General features: G+C 35.5%; 1 protein-coding gene across 6 annotated transcripts in view; it reads left to right on the top strand.

Annotated features, from left to right (window-relative positions):
- Positions 1-17,951, top strand: part of EML5 (EMAP like 5) — a 117,531-nt gene that overhangs the window by 79,129 nt on the left and 20,451 nt on the right. For 5 of the 6 annotated variants that reach the window (XM_087747471.1, XM_087747470.1, XM_087747469.1 and 2 more), the window contains 3 exons: positions 14,075-14,153; positions 15,244-15,373; positions 16,051-16,149. In XM_087747471.1, the coding sequence (XP_087603597.1) occupies positions 14,075-14,153; positions 15,244-15,373; positions 16,051-16,149 (308 nt within the window). Of the gene's footprint in view, positions 1-6,664; positions 6,674-14,074; positions 14,154-15,243; positions 15,374-16,050; positions 16,150-17,951 lie in introns of all 6 variants that reach the window. The other variant, XM_087747474.1, reaches the window with a different exon arrangement.

Raw genomic sequence — 17,951 nt, 5'->3', positions numbered from 1 at the left:
ATCTCTGTGTATCCTTCTGCAGACAACTTGACATAGTCAAGAAAACCACTGTCTTCATCTAAATTTTCGATCATACCACTAACAACCTTTAGCAAATTAATTATGGTTTTAGGCTTTTAAAAAAATGTGTATCTGTAAAGTCAGTGTTTCTGTATAAGTTATACAGAGCATGTATAACTTACACAGACGGTTCTTCTGTGTTTGTTCATATACTGGGTATTTGGGTGTAGTGCTCAGAGTGTGGGTGGTACATCTGTGGCGTTCCATGTTATGCATAGGCTTGTTATATTGACTGCCAAACATTAGAAGAGATGTGTTTCTTGTAGTAACACTTTATTGGAATCCGTGTATTCTCAGGATCAGAGGTACCCACCAATGTAGAATGTGCTTCTGAGAATGTCTTTCAAGTAATTTTGACTCTGTGTATAAAGGAGATTCCTTATTAGAAAGTATTTGAACCTCTTTTACTATTGATTGTAGGAAGAGTTTAATTCTATGTGGGAGAAGATGGAGACTAATACTACCAAATAATTGAACTCTAAGGCTATATATAAAGACTTTAAAGACCATACCAAAAATGTCATTACTACTTAAGATTGTTGTACCTGACAGCTGAAGCGGAATTCATAAACCCTAGCTGAGTAGTGAAGTTCCCTCTCTATAGAAGGAATATGATTTTTTAGTATCCAGGGTACTAAATGAGATAAACAATAGGAGAACAGTAAAGGAAGAAGCATACCTGAAATCTCATCTGTTTTCTGCTTCTCACAAAAGCACATCTGCGAGGCCAGGAGTTGTCATCTGAGACAGTGGCCTGGATATGGAGTCAGAAATTACTCAACAGGGTACCAAAAATTGATTCACTAGAATTATTTTGATTCTAGTATTATTAGAAAGATTAAGTTGATCTCACCTTTTATGCTGTAGGTAGTAGGATGATGTAGGAAATCAGAGTTTTAGGCCATTTAGTCCATCAAAAATTCAAATACACATCACCAGGTGGGTCAAAACAATGTCACTCCTTTTTGCTAAAGCTCTGCAGAAAAGAATGAAAGAATCCCTAGGGTCAGAAAGGAAGAATAAGCAAAAGAGGCTGCAAAACACTGCAGTCTGGTGGGTAGGTGACTTCTCTGTGAAGTATGGAACATGGCATTCTGCTTTTGGTGTAGCATAATCATTTTCTTCCAGTGACCCTTAATTGAAAATGTACATGCAATTCCCAGAACATGAGTCTGAACAAAGGATTATTTTTGCTCTCCAACATAGGTAGTGCACTGTTCTCAATTTTCTGGTTTTGCTCATAAATTACTTTTTCTCCTTGCAATAGCAGAAGTTAAAAAAAAAAAAATAGTTTTCCGCTTCACAACAACACAGTTTTACTAGGAGCAGTGGACATTTCTGTGTCTCAGTCATTTTTATGGCTCACACATTAACTTGAGGCGTGAGTTGCATAAATTCATACTTCTAGGCACCCCTGCCTTTATTTTTTCCTGCAGGACAAACATGATTTTCCCAACTTTTTCTGGGACTTTTTTTTTTTTTTTTTTTTTTTTTGGTAAGAATCTTATCTAAGCAATTCAGTATTTGAAAGAAAATAATGAGGTAAATATTTTTGAAGCCTTAAATGTTTAGGTCAATTATCTACTGCTCAAGACAGTTGAAGAAGACAACACTACGTGTTGTGAAGAAGGATTTAGAGATAAATGAAAGAAATAGTTTGCCGCACACCAAGCCCCAACTTTCTCAGGTATAACCATTTGCAGTTTTAGTGCATAGTTCCCATAATTAAAAAGCAACTGGATTAGTGCGCTCTGGTACTAGAGAGCACACATGACCAGAAGATGCAAGCTATGAAAAAAATACAGCTGGCAGTAAGTCATTCTAATATGGCCCACTGATGCTGAGAATGAAGGGAAATGGTAGCATGGCAGTGGTAGTGTTCAGTCTTTGTTCTGGGACAGTAAGGAAAAATGTAAATGGAAGACCTACAAGACTGCAGGTTCAAAGCTATTTCAGCTTGCTTTTGATTGTGTATTTGAGAGCCATTGTTTTTATTTGCTCTTGTAGGTTCCCATACAGGGATTTTCACTTTATTGGAAGATTTGAAATTAAAAAAGATTGCTTTAGAGACTTCTTTCCAAGTCTTAAATCAGCATTACTTCATTAGATAATATAATGATTTGAAAAAGCCAGCAAACAGTTGGCTAGAGTTAAGTCTGAATGTTACTTTTAGCTTTCTTTTAGAAGTTAGTGGGACAGGTATTTTTTTGAAAAAAAGAGATGCCAGTGCTGTAAAAGTTGATATGCTGAATAGAAATATGTTGAAGCCTTAAATTTCAGGCACATTTTTTGAAAAACTTATGGATGCTAGAACTCAAGATTTCATTCAGATTCAACTGGTTTAAGGTCTGCTTGCAGTGTAGTTTAAGGCCACCTCTACTAATGATGTGCTGTTCTCTAGTAGTAAAATTACCGTAATATATCATTGACACTGGAATGCTTATTTTAACTTCTATTGAAAACACAAAATACCATTGGCTGTGAGGCAGCACTTATGTCTATAATTTGAATTATTTCTCATTTCTGACTAATAATATTAAAAGATAACCTTTTTATGTGAAAAAGAGGTCTACTGTGTGTCTAATGTGCTTGTGTAATAGCTTTATGGATATTCAGCAGCACAAAATAAGTTGGAAAACTGTTTCTATCCTTTACCGGAAGTTCTTTCCTACTATGTTTTTGTGCTAGGTAAATTGCTCAGAAGAAAAATCCATCATGGATGGTTAATTTTTGAAAACACTTCTGGCTCAGCTTCTCCCTGACCTGCAAATCACTGGAGGCTGGGAAGAATCTGGAGAATATCACTCCATTCCTATTCTGTTCTTATACTCCCTGAAGTGTTCACTATTTGTCACTGTCAAAGGGAGGATGCTGTCATTAATGTACCTTAGATAAGAATGGCTGTACAAGAGATCTCAAAACTAAACAACCAGGAATTCTGGTTTAATTTTTCACCATAAATTGGCCATACTAAAGATTTGCAAGCAACTAAAACCTCTGAAAGAGTTCGTCTGTGATAGTCATCACTATCCTGTTTTCTTAATACATATCATTACTCAGTTCATGTGCTGAGATCTCTTGTATGGGAAGATCACAGTGTTTTGTATCTTTTGAAAATTCTTCAGATGCTCTGCACCCACTCCCAGATGCAATTCAAAAACAGGCATTGTGGCAAAGTTACTTCTGAATTTTTTTTTTTTTTTTTTGTCTTGAGGATTGTTTTTGTGTGTGTAAGGACATACAGGCTGGGGGAGCAGTGGCTGGAGAGCTGTCTGCCGGAAAAGGACCTGGGGGTGTTGGTTGACAGCTGCCTGAACATGAGCCAGCAGTGTGCTCAGGTGGCCAAGAGGGCCAATGGCATCCTGGCCTGTATCAGGAATAGCGTGGCCAGGAGGACCAGGGAGGTGATGGTGCCCCTGTACTCGGCACTGGTGAGACAGTACTTCGAGTACTGTGTTCAGTTTTGGGCCCCTCACTAGAAGAAGGACATCAAGGTGCTGGAGCGTGTCCAGAGAAAGGCAACAAAGTTGGTGAAGGGTCTAGAGCACAAGTCTGATGAGGAGCAGCTGAGGGAGCTGGGGTTGTTTAGCCTGGAGAAGAGGAGGCTGAGGGGAGACCTCATTGCTCTCTACAACTACCTGAAAGGAGGCTGTAGCGAGGTGGGGGTTGGTCTCTTCTCCCTGGTAACAAGTGATAGAACAAGAGGAAATGGCCTCAAGTTGCACCAGGGGAGGTTTAGGTTGGATATTAGGAAAAACTTCTTCATTGAAAGGGTGGTCAGGCATTGGAACAGGCTGCCCAGGGAAGTGGTTGAGTCTCCATCCCTGGAGGTATTTAAAGAACGGATAGATGTGGTGCTCGAGGACATGGTATAGATGGACTTGGCAGTGCTAGGTTAACGGTTGGACTCGATGATCTTAAGGGTCTTTTCCAACCTTGACGATTCTATGATTCTATGATATGCAAAAATACATAATCTGTTTTAGATCCTTGTGTATTCATAATGGGAACGGAACTAACAAACTATTTACAAACTAGTCCTTTACTGATCCAGAAGTGAAGAATTTTTCTTTTACCTGATACAGACAATAAATAAACCTAAAATATATTTCCGAGGGGGTGAGAGAGGGAGGAAGCTACTGAAATTAGGCTTTCTGTATCTGAACCTCACAATTATCACCTTGTAATTGCCACTGAAATTCAGAGATTTTATACAAACATCTTACATATGTTTTGGTTAAATGGACAGAATGCAATTAGATTTCTCTGCTTGCCAGTCTAGTGACTTGTGATATGAATGTAAATAGCACAAATTCCAAAGTTCTTTTTGTAGAAGATCAACTTTATCCTCTCCTTTCACTCTGTCAACTTCTGTGATTTGGGAGAGGGGAGAAGCGAGAAATCAAAATGAAAAATTATAGCACGGGACTTTCTATTAGCAGCTTCTTCCCTCTCTCTGTTCACCCTGTTTGCAGAATAAATTAGATTACAGGAGAGTTTAAATTTAAATGTAACTTTTTAACAGTTTTAGCTTCAAATAGCCCTGCTTTCTTTCTAACTTTTCTGTGAATCAGTTTCTGCACATTGGAATGTATATTAGTGCAGGGCATTAACCTCAAGATTGAAAACCCTGAAATTTCTGGAGATTTCATTCTTCACAAGCAAGAATTTCATTATCGTTAGTTACTTGTATTACAGTGTCTCGGAGCACTAGCAATAGACTAGAACAACATTATGGAAAGGAATGGTCTCCCTGTACCAGCTTGAGGTAATTAATTTTTCCTCCCAAAGCTGAGCCAACTCATGTCTTTGAGGAAATCAAAAAGCCAATTACCAAAGTATTAAGGTTTACCAAATCATCTCTGGTTTTGAATGCAAGGAAAAAAAACTATTCATTTTGCAACTAATATGATCAGATTTGACCAGGAAAGAAGTGTCTAGAGGAACGATTGCATGGCCCAGTGATGAGGGTTGCAAAATTTATATTTGGGTTATGATCTGTGTAGACTGACTTTATCAACAGAACCTAAGAAGTTATGTGAACAGTATGCATTTATTGAAGACCTCAACAAAAGGATAACTGAAATATAGGCATATGGCTAGATAGGTTGAATACAGCTCCAAAGAAGTCTTGCATATTTCAGTGATGAAGAGAGCACAAAAGCCTTTTATGAAATCTGCCTTGTACCAATTAGGCATCCTGTCATATCTCCATATATGTAAATATTTATCAGCTAATAATTAGATATGTTACATGTGGTCCATGTGGAAGGTCTTATTCCATACTTAAATCATGAGATTGAAAAGGTAGAATTGGAGATTAAAGAATTGGAACTGCCAAAGGAAAGCTAAAAATTTTCCTCTGCCTATATGAACGTTTGGTTCAGTGTACTCAGGAAAATGGTAAGAAAAAACTTCTCCATTCTTGGAGGAACTCTCATTTCCCCTGCATAGTGCTTATTGTGAAAAATATCTGAAGGTATTTGAATTCTGTAGTCCTTGAAGAATTGCATATTATTGGCTGTAAAACCTGTTCAAGATGCATCTGAGTTTTATGGGGAGAAAAGTTTTAGCTGCTTGCTGTATGAAGAAATAGTGCATCAGACTTGCATTGCAGAATAAAGTTGGAACTAAATAGAAGAGACTTAGTAAAACAGATTCATTGGGGAAAAAAAAATACATCTGTAAGTTGGTAACACCGTTTTCTTAATTTTCTGGAAAGTTTTCCCTAACAGGTGAGAGAGAAATTATTTTTGCTTCACCTATAAGTGAAAAAGACTGATAACTAGTGTCTTTGCTGCAGTGGAATTGCTTGGTAGTTCTTAAAAGAAAAACAAATCAAAACAAAGAAAGTGTACCTGCTAATCAGACTAATGAAAAGTGCCCATGCATTGTACAAATATAAGGAAATAATCCGTACATGCCCATATATTCTGATGGTTAATAATGATGTTTTGCTAGTCAAAGTATAGGAGTATGCATCATACGTGACTGAGGAAACCCATCTGGTGCAACAAATTTGTGAAACAGATGCCCAAATATCTTCAGTCAACATAAGCTGAATTAAATAAGCATGAAAAAATACTATATATCAGCAGTGCTCAGTACCCCACACATTTTGACTAGCTGAGATAATTGTGTTTTAGTATAACTGAATGTATTTTTATGAGTGAACTTGAACATCTGTGTTTACTAGTGAGTTGACTGTTCTATCCATCAGCTCATTTTGGGAACTTAAATCTGCAAAACCGTTCTTTGAGTAATTCAGGTGTTGTGTTTGCCAACTGTTTAAACACTTGATATACTTCAGAGGTTTTTGGGTCTGCGTCTGATTTCTTTCTCTGTTTACAGTAGGAATCATTCCTAAGAATTATATTCTCATGCCAACACATGTTCATAATTCCCATTTAAGTGAACAGGAGTTTTTTGTACAAGTAATAGATTTACATGACCTGTGAAGTTGTGAATAATCCATTTGTTGTAAAAAGAAGTAAACAAACCAGAAAGTCAATAATAATTCTTTCTATGAATATTCACTGACACCTAGCTTTCAGCAAAACTTGCATAAGTAATTCTTTTCTCTTTCCCACCTGCTGCTGAAAAGAGGTTCCAGGTAATGCTTTTATTTTGCTATCTAGTCCATATTTTACTGTCATCTCCCATTTTCCTTAAAAAGCCATCTGTCATGTTGGGTGCTATACCATGCACCTATCACTCTTCAGAATATTGCTGTATTACAAATTTTAAATTTATATGTATTCATTGTAGTTCTGTTCCATACAATAAGCTAGATATTTATTTGTCTACCAATATAAAATTGACTACATGGATGATTAAACTTGCCTATGTTTTACAAATAATATTTTTCAATAATATTTACTAAAATACAGAGATTAGCACTCTCTCCAGTCCCTAGTGGACAGCTATCCACCTCAAAGGTGGATTGTTTTACATTTGATGGGACAGTCTCACCTGAGATGTCAAGGTGTACATGTTGCTAAATTATTTAAGTATTAGATTACCTATATCCACATTAGTGCTTACAAAGTGGCACTTAGTACTCATAGGATACATGAAAATACTCAGTGTCAAGAAGCAGTATTTAAAAACTACCAGGTTTCATTATCTTCTAATGGAAATCAGACCTCTAAAGTTTTACAAGTGGCTTTGGAAATCTTACCGAGAGTGAATGGAAAGAACTCTTCCTTATTTTTAAAATTAATTCTCTAGTTCGTGCTTGCCAGCACCTTTTGAGGAGGGCAGTGAAAGTTGCTTCAGGCTGAAGGCTAGTGCAAAATCAACTGCTGAGTTCTCTGCAAGTCCCCCAAAGTACAAGGTGCAGCTATGGTGACCCTCACAGGAAGGGACGACTTCTTTTGTACCGACAGCTATAATTTGCTCTATGAAATCATGCCCAAAATAACACTTGGATCTTTAAAACAGAAATAAATATTGTAATTGACATTGTCATAAGTTACCATGGAACTCAAAGAATTGATGGCAGTTTATATTAACTGCAGAAGACCATCCCTTGTTCTGTTAATAACTTTAGAAACTCAGTAATAAAAATAGGGATGGAATACAACATCGTCATACAAGACAACATGGGTAGCAGTAGCAATAATATTGAAACTACATCTAAAACGATGAAAAAGGGATTTCTTTGTTTCACAAGCTACTTCAAAATGCTTGTATTCCATTTTTATGGTCTCATAACAAGAAATATTAAAAATATATATACGGATTCTATTTTCATGTTGAAAATGAAGTGCCAGTATTAAGGTATTTACTTCCCCTGTGATAGATGGCTGGAACTCTCCTTCCACGTGTTCAAACTGACCCCCTCCATATGTGCAGTCACCCCAAAATGTTCTTCATGCTCTCCTTCCCATCTTTTGCACACAGTTTTGAGCATGCAGGTGTATGACCACTGTGTGTTGTATATGCCATTAGTCACTTTCCTGCACATTAAATAGCAAATCAAAAATATCTTCAGCTTTCACACTTCTAAAAAAAGAACTTGGAAAATGTATTCTGGTGTCCTTCAACGCTCCTGCTTTTAAATGCACAAGTTGTCATCTTGAAACTTAATTGGGAAAAAAATACATACGTGCTTGTAATTTGCATTCCAGTTCCACTGCTCTGAATCAATATAGAGTTAGTCTTTCATAGTTGAGTACTTGTATAAATTGTTTAGGTGACCTGTGAGATAATATAGCTGAGTATAAATTGTCAAGTTTTAGTGACCAATGTACATTCACTTTATTCTTTTGTATGGTAATGTACAAATGTAAATGTACTCTAATGATTGGCTAAGGATGTATATCAACCTATATTTGTATCTGTTTATCTGTACAGCTTTTAAGTATAGACGGTCTTTTGAAGCAGTTGTATAATGTGAGATTGTTTTACCTCTTCTCCCATTCTACCACAAGGGATTAGCAGACAGCAAATGTTATAAAAATGCCACCTTCTAGATCCAAGGAGCAGAGAAATCTTCACTTCCAGTCAGTTGAGTTCCAGTAACATAAACCTGTGCCAACACCATGTCCTTGCAGTTTTTACTGCTTTCATGAAACTTTAGATATGCTCTCCTGCTCTATTTAATTTTTCTGCTTTTGCTTCTCTGACTCACTTTTCCCTCTGTCTTTCAGGTAGATAAATGAAATAAGGAGGGGGGAGAAGGGGTGGAAAGGAAAGAAATGATCTTGAGTGCTCTGTGTCAAATGTGAGGGTGATGAGTCGAAGAAGGGCTCTTTATGCTGTGTTTCATCAATTTCTAGAGCAACAGTAGTAAGAGTGTTGCTGGATTGTCCATGACAAATCTGAAATTAAAAATACAACATATTTGGAAGCATGCTGGCGTGAGCAGGAGGTAGCTTAGGCAGTTTCGCTCAATCTTCCCCTATCCCCATCTGTAAAGCATGACTGACCTCCAGTGATGGAGCCTATAGCCCTTGCATGCTGCCTGCCTGCTCAGCACCAGCATTGTCACTCACTTCTACACCAGAGCTGTCTGGATGACCTATGGTCATCAAGTTTCCTACTGCTATTAAGCTTAGTTTGGGTGGGGCTGTGATTTGTGGTTTTTTTGTATTTTATTTTATTTTTTTGATTTTCCCCAGGGAAAAACCTGTTGAACCTGCTTCTTCTTTCCTTCACCTGAAATATGTAATTACAGGGATTTCCTCTGCTGTTTTAGATGGATCCTTTTTATTTCCTTGAATCTCCCTCAACCGATGCAGTCCTCCCTCAGTCTCTGATTTTTATGTATCTTTGTACCAGCAGTCAAACAGCACTAGCCTCTGACAACTGATAAACGTACACTGTTCCTCCTAAATAATGGCATTTCTGGGAATGCCTTTTTTCTTCTTAGAAGCTCTAAATTGAGATGGGCATAAAAACATTTTTATGGATAGATTGTTAGGAATTGTCCTAAGAGAATTGGACTCAGTTCCCTACAGTTTGAACTTCTTGCTTCAGATCAAGTGGGTTTTTTTGATGGTAATGCATAGTAGTCTCCTGTCTTTGATCAGAAATCTTCATTTGCTCTTGTGCTACTTTTCATGGATTTTTTTTTTTTTTAAAGAGTGGCATTAGTTGCTGATATGCTGCTTAGTCTGCTGTTCAAAGTAGTAGAGAAATTTATGCAAGATTACTAGCTCTAGAATCTGACATTCTTGTTCCATGTGCTGACTGCAATGTAATCTAAAGGAAGCTACATTTAAAGATTTTCTTGGTGTCTGAAAAGCATCAGAAATGATGCTTCTCTGTCAGCTAGGAAGGCTCTCTGGAACTGTAAGAGGCATGTATCTTTGTCTACTTTCCTTTCTTCCAAGAAGATTTGGATTTTTTTCTGCTGGTGTGTGTGTAGGCTGGCAATGATATCTTGGGTGTTGATGCTTCACAGCTGAGTGAGGTGGTATTGTGATTTTCTTTTTAGTCCCTAATATGTCATTGACAGCTGGATTTCTTTTTCTCCAGAAGCCTTTTTGTGTTCTACAACATGCCAGTAGAAGGAGCACGCACAACAAACAGCATGCCAGTCACATTTCTGCAATACTCCTTACTGTACTTGCTGTTTGATTTTATAGCTGCTGCATGGAATGAGAGAAGAGGTAACATGACAGTGGAGAACTAGTGAACATTGATACTATTTGTTATGGGTTTCTCTTTTTTTCCCCTCTATGATTCTTGGGGAAACTAATGGTTGGGACCAACAGAATCACTGGTATACAGTCTTTCAATTTTCATCACTTCAGTGTTCTTGGTTTCCATGTTTAAAAAGAGAAAGGTACATGTTGTGTTTGCTTAATTTAAAAAAGAATTTGAAGTCAACATTATGTAAGTGGTTTTTAAGGAACCACTTTTGTATAAGTGTTTTTTAAGTGACTTCTTGCATTTGTAAGTGTGCTCCTAGTTACCTAATAAATGAGCAGCAATTATGGAGGTATCAAAGGGATTTAGTAACTTTAATTATAATTCAAAGTAATAAACTGTAGGTAGGAAAAAAATTGGTTGGCAACTCTTAATATGATTAACCTGTTACACAATCAGGTATTAGATATATTTCAATAACTATAATTCTTAGCCATAAAATAACAGCATATATATAATCATGGGTAAGTGCAATTCATTTAACTTGTTAACCCTGTTCATTCTTCAAAGACTTTTGACTGCACAGGCAGAGAACTGGTTATTATTTTGCCATTTAACTTCAGAGATTGCAAGCACTAGGATTTGTTCAGTTTTAAGCAGTACTTATATGCAAAACAAACAAACAAACAAACCAACCCCCCAAAAAAAACCACTCCAAAACCCAAACAAAGCTTTATTTGGTAATATTTTGGGAGGTCAGTGTGACCATTTCAAAAAAGATATTGGGGGAAAAAAAGTTGTTCTTTACGAGAGAAGGGGGAATCTCAATGCAAATTTGCCTCAGATGTTTGAAGAAGCTGTTGGATTCGCCCTCTCCTCCCCCAGCAAATTTTAATTGGACCTGGGCTGTATTAATTTCTCTCTTTCTCTGTCTCTTCATTTACTTGAACGAATAAGGGCAGGTTTTTACTCTCTGTGTCATTGAAGTGCTTCCAGAAAGCCCATTCTTCATACTGAATCTGTGCCTTTCAATTTTTGTTCATGCATTTCAGTAGTTTTACTTGATTGAATTTGATTCAAGTAGCACACAGTGATAAGAGGGCTTCTGTGGCACTGGGAAATACTTGTTACCTCTTTATCACTGTATTTGTAACTGAAATTGCTTATCTACTGTGAAGGTGGGGAACAAATACGATGAAAGATTTTTTCCTCTCCAGAACTTGAGGTGACCTCTCTCCATATATACTTAATGTGATAAACTTTGTGAGCTATTGGAAGTGTTTTCTGTTGATAATTTAGAAACTTCTAAACAAAAGTGTAGTTTATTTTTTTAATTAAAAAGTGAGAATTTTAATCATACTTAGCGATACTATCGTTGTAATATGACAGCTAGATAAGAGGGTGCTAGGAGTCAATGGTGATAGGACAGAAGAGAAGAAAGGACCTGCAAAATAGCTGGGGAGGCTAGGAATTTCACATCAAGACCTGGAAAGAGCTGGTTGAGAGACAGTAGTGATTCAAGAGTGGTCATGAAATTGGATGTTGGGATTGCTGACAGAGATTGGATGTATTATCTGCTTCCTGTACTGGCCAGCAGGCTTGTGTAGATAATGAGGGCAGCCCAGACCATGCTTGGTTTGCTTTTCCTCTTTTCCAAAAGTTTGGAGAATACTTTTTCACCTTCACAGGCTAAGGGACAGGATGCTATGGCTGTGAGCTAGGTCCAGGCTATAACTGAAAAAAAAATTCAGATGCCTTGCTTTTCTGTCCCAAGGTGTATGTGAACTCCTTCTAACTGGAGACCTCAGAGAGGAAAAGAAAATCTGTAACTGAGGACCTTTGAGAATGAAGTCTGGGGGTGCATTCCTACTGGACATAATTCAAGCAGGACTGAAAGAGTGTATTTAAATGCTGCTGTCTTTTAGTATTTGTCTCTGAGTGAGGAGACGTTTAGTTCATGTCCACATTGGACTCCTTTTCTGACCTGCATTGCTATATATGGTAGAAGTCCCCAGATTTTGCCTTTACTGCCAATTCATTAGAAGTCTGTTTTCCAAGAGTAAGAGTTTTGGAGTAGCAAAAAACAAGTGTTAGACTACCATTCTTTGTGAAAAGAAAAAAAGTGTGGGGAAAAAAAAGTGTGAAAGAAAAAAGTAAAAATGTGAAAAGTCTTTCTCCATGCTTCAATTAGTGTTCTCTTTTAATTTGCACTTATTTATGAATGAATATGAAATATGAGCCTTAGTTATTTTCCTTCATGCCTTGAATTTTCTTTTTAACTTTAAATTATTATTTCATACTTTGCTCTGAGAAGAATTTGTTTAATACAGCCCATATTCCCTCCCTGTGAAAAGACTCATTGTGTTAACTATCCAATGTAAAGTAACAATATTTCTTTTTAGATCTGGATTTGGATTTTCTATTGTAAAGATTTTACATTTCATAAAATCTAGATTTATGATGCTGAATTAAATATTTCAAGTACTTCCCTCTGGCCCTATCTAACGCAATAGCCAGTTTTAATAAACTTGATCATATTTGGGTGATCCAGGTATCTGACAGACGTCTTTACCAGACAGAAATTTTTCATCATCTGTTTTTCTTTTGTGATTTTTTTTTCCGTAGGTATTTTACAGGCTTCTAAGCGTAGAGGAAATAACTGAAGTATCTCAGAACACATTTTATAGTTGCAGTATAATTTGCAATATGATATGTGCAAATCTTTTGATTGGTGATATGACATCAATCTGTAAATTGTACTAAAATTAGGAAGGGAAATGGAGGAATAAAACTCAGAATATGGTATTTTATTTGAATAACTGAAAAAAAAACTTTTTGAATGGAGTTCAAAATATTTAGTGTACAAACAAATCGTAGTCTATTGCTCTTAGAAAAGACACAATGATTATTTTGCATCAAAGTTATCATTCAAGAGCAGAGATGGAATTAAAAGTACTTCATACTAAAAAGAGAATATGAAAGAGAGCTGACCTTTTACTTTATGTGTGATATTAGTTTGTCACACTGCCTACTGGATTAAATCATCTGGATTTCATTGCATCTATATATAGAATTTATTTTTAAATGAATTTTACCTCTTCAGGGTCAAACTTATGGGTTTCTTTTCATGGCCACATATGCCGTGTATATAGAATCAATAACCAATGCTCTGGCAAATTACTAGAAATAATTGCATAATTTTGATAAATAGAATTTATTTGTTCGTATGTTTCTTTGTATATGAACAGTTGAACATAATCTGAAAGATGGGTTACAGATATTTATCAAACATACCTAGTTGAGATTTCTTAATTAAATCTGGACTATTCAGAACAGTGGAACATAAGTTACAGCTAATATTAATGAATTTGCATGGTGATGGTTTACTTCCAACTAAGCATTGATCAATAACTTGTTTCTGTTGATGTAAGAGTGAATAGGCAGGTGTGCCTGTGGTTCTTTACAAACTATTACAAAAATAAGAAAAGTTAGGGCCTACTGAAGGCATGTGGGAACAGGAATAATTATCTCAACTATTTAGATTAATCAGGTAAGCCTTTACAGTTTATCGAATAAAAATTGCTACAGAGAAGATGGAAGTACCTTAACAATATAGCATGAAAAAGCTAAGAATATTATATCAGTGGTCATTCGTTATAAAACAAGCTTTTGCATTAACCTCATGGATTGTTGAAGAATTGTCGGAAAACCTAGCACATTAGACAAAGGTGTTTTGTTGTTTGTTTTTTTTTTTTTTTTTCTTTGACAGAGGTATTTCTTTTAAAGATGAGTACAAACAGCAGTTAAGCAGGATAGGGCTATAAGTTTTCCATATGCAGTAGCAAGTTGGAAGGTACTGTGTTAGTATGGAATGGGTGACGGACAGCCTTCTCTTATTCACAGTTCTTTATTTCAGACCACCAGTTAGTAGGGCATTGCCACAGCCTGAGAAACTTCAGACAAATAATGTTGGGAAAAAAAAGAGACCTATAGAGGTAAGAAAAACACTGATCTGCTCTTCCTCTCCTTTTAGGGCTTTTTTTTTTTGCCAGAAATTGAGACATATGTGGACACACTAAATGATTGTTTCATTTTAAATGTATCAAAGATAGACATATTGAATAGTGAGTAATTAGACAGCAAAAAAAGTGGGGAGAGAATTTTTTTTTTGTAAATCCAAAAAAGCCTGATATTACTTTTTCCTGCGAATGAAATGGAGCAGAACTTAATTCTTAGTAACAATAAAAGCTTTTAAATGCAGTGTGTAGAAAGCAGTATGTCTTCTTTAGATAACTGGATTGTTAATGGGTGTATTATCACTAATAAAACTAAGCGTCTTTTATGGCAAAATTTTTTAAAATTTATTTTTAAACTTTGTTTAAAATTCATCATTGTTAACAGTTTTAAAAGTAAAATAATTTTTCAAAATCTATTAATGATGCCTTTAGCTTGGGCGCTTGGGTTTTTTTCATTACATGGTCAAAGCAAGTAAATATACTCACTTTTGATTACTCTGAAGTAGAAATTTCATCTAACCTTGAAAAATGCAGTTCTTCATGTCAGCTGAAATATTTTCTATGATATAAAACAAAATGTTTGGTGTAGCATAATAAACAGCCTTTTGCCATCAGTGTTCTAGAAGTTTTAGGCTGTAATTCAGCTTTCTTAATTGCCAGCTGGAATTAAATTGTGGACCAGTGTTTGTCATTCTTTGTTTCTTAATATCTCCTGCATCAAAAGAGCTGTGTTCTTCTTGGCTCACTGTGATTTATTTATTTATATGCATGTGTATGAGTATCTCTTTCGGGGTATATCTATATGTGCGTGTGTATACACGCATAAATATTCTACAGCATCCACCAAACAGAGACGATAGGATGACGTGACTGTGTACGGCAAGAATGAGCACCAATGTAAGCTGACAGGGAAGGCAGCATCTCAGTTTCTGTTGGTTTCAGACATCGTTAAACTCCTTTTCCTTTACTGCATAAGGACATATTTGAAAAATAAAATCCTGAAAAGATTGTAAAGTTCATAATTGCTTTAAGGTTTTGAGCATCTAATAGATGTAAATATCTTTTTTAGGACCTAATTTTGGAGCTGGTATTTGGGTACCGAGGCAAGGACTGCAGAAACAATGTGCACTATTTGAACGATGGTGCTGATGTAATATATCATACTGCATCTATTGGGATCTTGTATAATGTGGCAACAGGTAGGAGAAAACCCTCTTGAGGAAAAATGTTTCTTCACACACGTGGAGTTACAGTTTATGAAGTAACTGGTATGCTTTAAGTCTTATATAAGTATGTGGGAAAATTATTATTTGTTGCTGAAAATTCAGTATGTAGAGATGATTCATAATAGCTGCATAAGCAAACTAAATATATTGAAATGTTTCTGGTGACTGAATTTTGAAAGAAGTAAAGATTTGACTAGTTTGGTATTAGCTTTCTGAAATTTGCTTTTTAAAATGATCACAGAAACTGAAACAGCTGAACAATGGGGTCGTCATAGTTGTTTAATGTTTTTTCTAAGAATAAGTTAATTACTTTTTATTTGGTTTACTTTTCAGTCCTCCATATCACATACATTCATTTCCACTAAACAATTTAGTTTAGATAACTTAGACCTTTTAAAGTGTAACACAATGTCATTTGTTTCTGTGATATTTAAGCAATATGATGTAGAAAACTTGAGGGAATAGTTCAGAGTTATTGAGTGCCATGTGTTAAAATCGAGATAAAAAATGAGGAGTTTCTGTTTCCTGGTTTTAGGCTCCAAACTGCAACATCACCATAACAAATATTATAGAATTTTCAAACATTAACCATGTCTATGTGTGTATAAAAATTTTAATTAAAAGTTGGACTTTTTTTTTTTTTTTTTTAGGCTCTCAGTCTTTTTACCAGGAACACAATGATGATATTTTGTGCCTCACTGTAAATCAGCACCCTAAGTTTACCAACATAGTGGCAACTGGGCAAGTAGGTATGTTTGTATTTTTGTAAGAAGAAACTAACGTAAGAGCATGCAATTAGGGCCTTGTGAGTTCATGATAAATCACAAAAACAGTTGATTATGCTATCTCCGTTTGTATGAGTGTTACTCAGTTACCTGTCCTCTTTATGTTTCTTTGAGTGTAATTTAATAAAGTTGAACAAAAAACATTGAGGCATGAAAGAAGATTAAGCTTATCTTTTCTTTGGAGTATTATAAAAATATTTTTTTGGAAATTTTAAGCCCCATGAAGTTAGTCTGGTTTTATTTAACTATCAGCTTGTGTTAGGCCTTCCAAAGAGTCATAGCTCTTCCAAAGAAGCTTAATTGAGCTGTCCTTCATTTCTGTATGGACTAAACCCAGAATTCTTAAAATAGATGTCACTTTATGCAGGTTTTATCTCATCAGGCAGATTTATAATACCTACTTGGTGTTTTGATAATATGTAGTTGTAATATTCTAGGCAGAACCAAAACATGAATGGTGTTTCCCTACAGATAAATTCAGATTTACGGGGAAAATCTGTATGTTTCATAGTAACATTAAAATTGATCTATGAACTAACCAGGTTAAAAAAAAAAAACAAAAAACAAAAAAAAGCACTGTGCACCTGCATAGCTGAACTAATTCTGCTGTTTCTGTTTTGCAGAATAGTGTAATTTTTCTAGTCCTACAACCCAATTGCAGTTTTCATACCTTCAGTTGTTTCTCAGCAGATTCAAAACCACATTGTTTTCCGTAGTGCATAGAATACAAAAAAACCCTTAGCTTATTTTGCCCAGAATAGCTTTTTTTTTTTTTTTCTGTAGATTTGTTTTAGATATTTCATCTAAATATGGTCAGTTTGTCAGAGTTTATTACCTCTGTCTTTTGGATTTTTAGGTGCATGTCTCATTAAAATTGACTCATTGATAGTAGTAATGGCTTAGCTAAAATAGCTTCATTTCTTGGTGAGTTTCTTGCCTCACATCAGTTTAAAGCAATCATGGATGGAAATTATTTAAATGGAAAAAAATATCAGCAGATTTTTACCTATGGTTTGATTGCAAAGAACATTCGCAGGAATTACAGACCTTTTATTGTCTTTAGGAATTTACTTTTTCAACATATTTCTTAATCTGGCCCTATTTGCCTTTCCATATGATAGAATATATGGGAAGAATGTAGGCATAATGTGAAAATTTGTTCTTTGCATGGATTTTGTTCAGCGTTTGTCTTACCCAAGAAGACACACAGAACCCTTAATGCTTTTTTATTTCATAATCATTTTTACATCAACTAGCAGTAGCACAATTTTAACTGTTTTGTAATGTGGATCAAGGCATACAAATCAGGAGCAGATGACACTTAAAAATTAAACTACAAAACATGCTATTTTTAAGGAGAGAATTAAATCTGAAAAATGAGCTGGAAGCAAAATATCTTTAAACAACGCTTATTTTTAGATTCTGAACAGATGTTAAGGAGTACATACTCCATAAAGAACATACTTAACTGCTGCTACTTTTCCTACTTATATGACTGGCACAAACACAGCTTCGCCATCATGATTTAAATTGTCAAAAGATTTACAGAAACATTATTTTCAAGTATTTTTAAACTGTAATGCTGTTATGCAGAGTCTCAGGAATATTTCCCAGTACCTGCACCTTTATAATCCTGATTTCTTAATGCTCCTATGGAAGAACATTGGGTGTATTTGCCACTTGTCAAGATCAGACTCAAACATTACTTCTCAGCAGAATAGCAATCGGCATTTTTTTTCCATTTAATTTGTTAAAATATCAGTAAC

Source organism: Nipponia nippon, unplaced genomic scaffold, assembly GCF_047370975.1.
Source record: "Nipponia nippon isolate SJK-2023a ecotype South Korea unplaced genomic scaffold, ASM4737097v1 scaffold_11, whole genome shotgun sequence".
Lineage (NCBI taxonomy): Eukaryota > Metazoa > Chordata > Aves > Pelecaniformes > Threskiornithidae > Nipponia > Nipponia nippon.
The sequence above is the reverse complement of the archived record's forward strand: the minus strand, read 5'-3'. Positions and strand labels throughout refer to the sequence as shown.